Source organism: Schistosoma mansoni, chromosome 1 (genome assembly GCF_000237925.1).
Source record: "Schistosoma mansoni strain Puerto Rico chromosome 1, complete genome".
Lineage (NCBI taxonomy): Eukaryota > Metazoa > Platyhelminthes > Trematoda > Strigeidida > Schistosomatidae > Schistosoma > Schistosoma mansoni.
Window position 1 is genome coordinate 9,752,291 of NC_031495.1, and position 6,900 is coordinate 9,759,190.

Consider the following 6,900-nt stretch of genomic DNA (forward strand, 5'->3'; position numbering starts at 1 on the left):
TGCAACTTGTTCTATTGTTTGCCGGTCGATAAAGATATGCTTATTACCAAGGTGTCTATTGACTACGTACAACTGTTTGATTGCGAATCGAACTGCGCCTAAAGTTTGAAGGAATGGTGGGAAAACATGAAAAGGTTAGAGTTCTATGTTTCCAAGCGTATGTGCTATGCTAACCGTCGTTATTTCTTCCGTACTTTCGGTACATGATGTATCCCTCATTGTAATAATGAATATACTTAAAATCCACATCACATGATCAGATACTGATTTTTATTTCCACGAGGACATCGCAAGATGACGATTTCCACAGTTATCCGTTACAACAACTGGGAACAATGGGTAGTTACAACTATATTTACACAGTAACGTTCTTACCTTGTCCTAATAGTGTTACACGTGGAGTCGGTGGATACTGCTTCAGTAGATTTCCACTTGTTCTTGTGTTAGGGAGCACACTCTCATTTAACTCCTGTAATCTAAAGAATATTTTCTCAATGTCCAATAAGTATGTCAAACTGAGTAGTACGGGCCTGGATTTAGTTCACCACATACTCTGTGCGATTTTTGACTTTAAATTCCTCTTTTCAGTGAGTAATTTCGTTATGAAACTCTTCTTCGTTAAATTCCCCTATCTGGCTTAACTCGGAAGACAGTAGGAGTGTGTGGCTTAAGGTTTTTCTTGATATGGGAAATGATAATCCACGGATCACACATCATAAAGCTATTTATACACGAATAGCTGTAAACAATATTAAACATGTACCATTACGTTAGGCTACTAGAACAATCGAGTCTCAGCTACAAAACAAAGATCTGCGTTGTTACGTATGTTGATGGGCATACGGTTTGCTAACCATAGCAATGTTCTTGCGGTTCTCTTTTCGTAGAAAACATGCATATGAAGACAAAAAGTGGATATTTATGACGTTCAGTAGGCATTTCTTTATTTATAGACAAATATAATCCGTATATGTTGTCCTTATTGACAAACTCTTAATCATAGCTCTCCTGTGGAAAAGCGATCACGCCGTCATAGCCTTCAATTTCATCGGAAAATCTGAGCTAAGACATCCTGCCGATAACAGGCACTAGAATTTCAAACGATTTAATGTGTCAGCTTTACATGGCAATCCACAGAAAATGGGCTGGGAAGTTCATGCTCAACTTGATGTGGATACTCGTTGGGATTTCATACTACACACTATCTTATGTGCTACAAGGAAGACTGTTCCACCTCTAATTGACTGACTCACTTCTTATCTAAGAAGTCAACATTTTACTTTGAGGGTTGACTTCAATTTCTCACAGGCTATGGAATGTTCTAGTCGGGTCTTCAAGGGTTCAGTACTGGGACCTCTTCTTCTCTTGATTTATATTGACGATATTCCACAGCAGGTCTCACCAGATTTATTGTTTTTTGTTGATGATGTAAAACCAAGAAGATAACTTGGCACTTCAGGAGGATCTGACTTGACTTCAAGGTTGAAAAGAAGACAATGGACTTACGTTTAAAACTTCAAAGTGTAAAGTAGTCCATCTAAGACATGTTACAGATTACAGTCACAATTTGGGAACTCACCTCTAGAGGTCTCCCAAGTTGAAGAAGATTTAGGAGTGTTGGTACCTCACGATTTGAAGTCTTACGTTAACTGCGACAAAAATGCCTTCCGAGCAAACCTTGTACTAGTAACATTGAAGGAAACTTTGGCCAGTTTGACGTAAGAACTTTCCACATATTCTTCAACAGTTCTAGCCGTCCCCATCTAGAGTATGGAAACATAGTATTTCCCCCCTCACTTGAAAAGGATAAGGACACTCTGGAATGTATCCAACGGTGAGTCAAGAAGTCAGCTTGGGGACTCAAATTCAAGCCTTATGAAGAGAGCCTCCAGTCACTGAACCTCCACTCATTAGAGTACAGGCGTCCTAGAGGCTTACATCATCCTTAACACTTCTGGTCATCCATAAACACCTACATAAAGTTAGTCCTAACACAAACTTTAGGGGCAACACCCAGAAACTGGAGACAAAACACAGAAGAACGGACTGTAGATGTACCTTCTATTCTGTAAGTGTAGTCAAATGTTGGAATTCGCCGGCGGCCGAACTAGTCCAAACGACTTCCCAGAAGTCCTTCAGGAGAAAACTTGAGGACCAGAGATAATATCTTACTATCATTTACCACCTTTCTTTCTTTTCCTCTTTTATCGCTAATATACCTAGGTTCAAAACCATTTGAACCATTTGGGTATTATTTACGGAAGAGCATCCTTTAATTTAGTGGAAATACTTTCAGGAGTACTTTACTCTGTGTTGTTATTAAATAAATGAAGACAGGTTTCACTTAACTCAAACATACAGAATTCCAAAATCCAAACATACTACAAAGTTAAGGAAGTCTACGATATGTCACTGACACGTGGTAGTTCAAATATGGAATCAACATCGTGAGGTGAATCTCTCAAGGTTATTGAAACGAAAGAGAGGTAATTTTAATGCTAGATTGACCTTTGCTTTGTGTCTTCCTGTAGTGTCTAGCCCATGTAGGATATCATTGTGTCGGCTCTTAGAATCAGTTTTTTTTCTTGGCCTCACAATTTTTTCTTTGCTTTTTGTGATGGGTTGATTTCATTGTTATACGTATACGCACCCCCAAACATTTGTGACAACTCTTACATTGTTAAATAACGACAGTTACTGTTCAGCTGTAAAGTTGGTTAATTTGACTGTTGTATATGTTCTTGCCCTTCACTATCCATAAAATTTTCTTTGAAAAACTTAAGGTCTGTTAACAGTTTACAGAAATGTTTGTCTTCTTGAGTATACCCTTTCCTTACATCAAATGGAAACTTTGAAAGTACTACATTACTTCAGTGCCATTAGAAAACTCATTGTTATATCTCAGGGTTTTTCAAGTTTTGCTTTATTCGTCAAACCAGTCCACTTTTCCAAAGATCTTTGGAGAATTGGACCTGAGTCTAAACAACGTATGGCTTGGAGCATATGTGGTATCAAACTCTTGTAGAATAATCGTTCGCATGTTCGCATGTCATTTGGTATCGGCCTTTAAAAATATCATTATATCTCACAACCTTGTCCGTGATTGCTAAAATTAAATTTCGGAGCTTTTACGAAGAACTTACTATTACAGAGTCATGAGAAATAAACCGTTATATTCTATAATTAATTGCATCGTATGATCTGACATATCATTGAGGTAACAACCAAATGCTTTGCATTTTACCGACCCATATAACAAGAGAATACTTTTAGCCATTAGAAAGAAACTGGAATGTTTCGTAGAAACTGTTAAAGTTGTATGTTGTATTTCATGACTCAAAACTAAGTCTGGAGGTCTCTTTTACATTTACAGTTTAGAACTAGTGTTTGCTTATTAAAGCAAATGTTAATTGCAACTGTAGCTGACATTTTATAGACGATACACGGTCCATGTAACAGTACGAGTCAGGTTATTTAGACCATTATCCTTTGTTTTAAATGATAATCTAAGTCGGATACTCCAAGTATCTGTCTTATATCTTAACCCCTATCAACACAGTTGCCAAAAGTTCTAACCCAAACCGTCTCTTTAGTTAGGATTTTTCAAACATTTCTCGTCTGATAGCTCCAATGGGAGTCAAAGTGTTTCAGGACTATTCACAACCCCTATATTTAGGTTCCCGGAATTGTCATTGAATAATACGTTGATTTTTTTGAGCTCTGCTAGCAACACATTTAACATTTTGAGAAATGGTCCATACAGAGCTACTAAGTTTGTTTATATGTGTAAAGTAATCACGAGAGTCCTTTTAAGAAATAATAGTTGATTTTAGATGTTCCATGTCCTTCAGTTGAAAAGCATATGCTTTAGCAACTTGGTGAGTGCTATTAAACGTGGCTTATTACCTGGAAAATATTAGTGGCTTTACGCTAGACACATTAATTGGAACTGTATTATATGTGCCCGACGCCGAGACTGGTTGGCAAAGGCACAGAGGTGGTCAGTGCACTATATGGTTTCGTGGTATGAAATAAAGTTGTACAGGATTGGCTTCTGTTGGTCCCTTTACGACTCCCTGGTTGCGGTCTTAGAAATAATGCAACACAGTGGTTTGAGACGTTATCAGAAATAGCTTAGGATTGAAACCAGTGGCAGTCCTGCTGTGGTCTGTTTTTACGTTCTTCATAAAAGTGAACGTAACCTGACTGAACTGCTCCTATTATTATTATTATTTCATTCTCATACATCAATTTCTTCGTTGTTGCCCTTCTTACTATTATACGCACTTTACATTCGCTGTCTTTTTACAACCTCATTGTTATTGTGTGGCGCATGTGTATTTGGTGCTCCATTGTACCAATATTTGTATTCAAAGGAATGAATAAATAAATAAAGTAGGATTATATGATTAACTGTTGAATAGAATGAGTACGTGCCCGTACATTGTAATAATGGTAAGGAATGGTTAGCCTTTAAGAATGAGTCTCTTGTGTCCCATATTTGGGATATTAAATTTTCTCAGATGGATCTGTATTCTCACAACCATCTAGTTTATCTTGGAAGCCCTCACTCGCCAGTAATTTGCAGTGATAGTTGGTATAATACCTTAGTGGAGGAAGCTTGTCAGTGTATGACTGCGGCAATAACTAAGTGACTGTAAAATAACAGCAATTTAGAATGTTACTGATTATCTGTCTAATGAGTCTAAAGGGCTTCAGTTCTTCTAGATCAAGTCGAAAAGATAATTTAATCCAATCATAAGTGTTATGTGGCTCACTACTAAGTCTAATGGTAAAAGTTTTTTACTATGCTCTTTCCCATCTTCTTTTACTTCATGTTATACTTTATTTCCTTTTATCAGTTAGTCTATTTCACTCAAATTTAGCCAGCAATTAAAAGTTAATTTTTTTGTTTCGTATTTTTAAACTATCCTCTCCTAGAATATATCAATGATATAGTCGTTAAATATTTTTCACTTACGGTTTGTCAATTACGTGACCTATATTTCATTCAAAAATCATTGATCGGTTACTAAATATATTGATCTTTTTATTTTCATCTATTTTGAAATTGTTTAGATATCGTTTACCGCTTTCTACATCCACTTTCTGTGCATCCATATTCTACTGTAAAATTGTCATTCTAATTAGCTGTTTGGTTATTATATTTCCTTTTCCTTCTCTGTTATAAATGGCTAAAAATACCGGAGATACAAAATTTCGAACGGTGAATGTTGACCAGTTGACTGAACCAACATTTCAAGATGAACTAACGGAAGATATCAAACCGTCTAGGTTGAATGTTTCTGAAATCAATAGTTTAATATCGAGTGGAAAGTCTACAGATGCTATTTTGAACATATTACAAAATGCACCAATTAATTCAAAAGATCAGCAAACTAAGGACACAGTATTCAAATTGATGATGCGTTTGCTATCACAATTTAAATCAAACCAAAATATTGATGAATTTTTGTCAACTATGGATCAAGATAAAATTGATTTACTTATGAAATATATTTACCGTGGATTTGAACAACCACAAGAGATAAGTTGTGCAGCACTGTTAACATGGCATGAGAAGGTACGTTCAAAAATCTGTTATATACACTGTTGCTGTTTAAAAAAATAATTAGTTTGAAATTAACTAATTAATCTATTTTGTATGCAGTTATGTTAATCCACTAGTTAATAACATTTCCGTAGTAGAATTCTCTCTGTATTTGTTCTGATAATGGTGATTGAATTTTTGATTTTCTGTACACTAGGTAAAGTAATAATATATACATTACTAAAGATTTATACTTATCAACTCTCATTACCTCCTAATTTATCCCAGTATTCGGTTTTTCTCGATATGGATTACCGTTTTGGCATATATATAAATGGTTCATATTCTTCTATGTGTGGATTGTTTGTAGATTAGCATACTTAGTTTGTTAATGCTTCCCTATTTTAACCAGTAACACTATGGAACTCAAAACAATTCAATAAGCACTTAATCCCATGATTTTAAAACTAATAAGCTTGATGACGACTGTCTGACGTTTCAGGGAAAAGTAGTGGTAATTTGACTACGCGGTTCAAATAATTGTTGCTCAACCATTAGACCACTACTTTATCTACTTCCGTTTAAACAATGGAAAAGTAATTTCTGGCAATATTTTACTCTACTCTCACTCAGTAGGTGTAAACAATGTTGTAATATTACGCGAGTTAGTTATCATTAGTTTGTTAAAATTATCAGAAATAATGTCATTCAGTTCACTGATCTCAGAGGTTGATGTGTTTGACAGTTTTACAGGTAATTGTAATTCATCCTAACATTGGAATTAAAAAAAAACTTGAAAATTTCCTGTTGGTTTTTATTGAACTATCGCAATAAATTAACATGACTTATACGGTTGTATCCTGAATTTTTGTTAAAGTGTTTGTTTCTAATAAAACGTCTCACCGTTTCATTTTTCAGGTGTATACTTACGGCAAAGCTGGTTCTATTATGCGTGTCCTTACTGATCGTAAACGTGTTTAATAACTATGCCATATGTATATGTTCGTGCTCATGATTTTATATATTAATGTTATCTCTTTTACAGTGCAGTTACATTGCAAAATATTATTTGTACTTTCATCAAAATAAAACAAGGAAACACCAAGTGGCAGTGTTGACATCAATTTGTCGGCCTTTTTTTAATGCTATTTTATATCATATTTTATTTCAATTGTTTTCAAGGTTTTATTCTTACTCGATTGGATAATATACAAAGGTTAAACGGATTCAGCTGAAATATTTTTTATTTGTCTTTATCTGACTATTCTTTGCAATGTGCATATATTAACATGTTTAATCTTTGATGATAGTTTAAGCGAAAATTGAAAAATGTATAATTCTGATCCATT

General features: G+C 34.9%; 1 protein-coding gene across 1 annotated transcript; it reads left to right on the forward strand.

Moving 5' to 3' along the window:
• The first annotated feature begins 2,442 nt into the window (after positions 1-2,442).
• Positions 2,443-6,900, forward strand: Smp_073720.1 (putative arp2/3 complex 16 kD subunit (P16-arc)). Its single transcript, XM_018793188.1, has 3 exons — positions 2,443-2,486; positions 5,080-5,584; positions 6,470-6,900. The coding sequence occupies exons 2-3, from the start codon at positions 5,192-5,194 to the stop codon at positions 6,530-6,532; spliced, it is 456 nt and encodes a 151-aa protein (XP_018647725.1). The 5' UTR covers positions 2,443-2,486; positions 5,080-5,191; the 3' UTR covers positions 6,533-6,900.

What these genes read in the sequence shown, in the direction of transcription:
- Smp_073720.1 (XM_018793188.1), top strand. Translation starts at nt 5,192, where the DNA reads ATGGCTAAAAATACCGGAGATACAAAATTTCGAACGGTGAATGTTGAC. An exon ending in TGTTAACATGGCATGAGAAG is followed by an intron (nt 5,585 to 6,469) that starts GTACGTTCAAAA and finishes TTCATTTTTCAG; the next exon opens with GTGTATACTTACGGCAAAGC.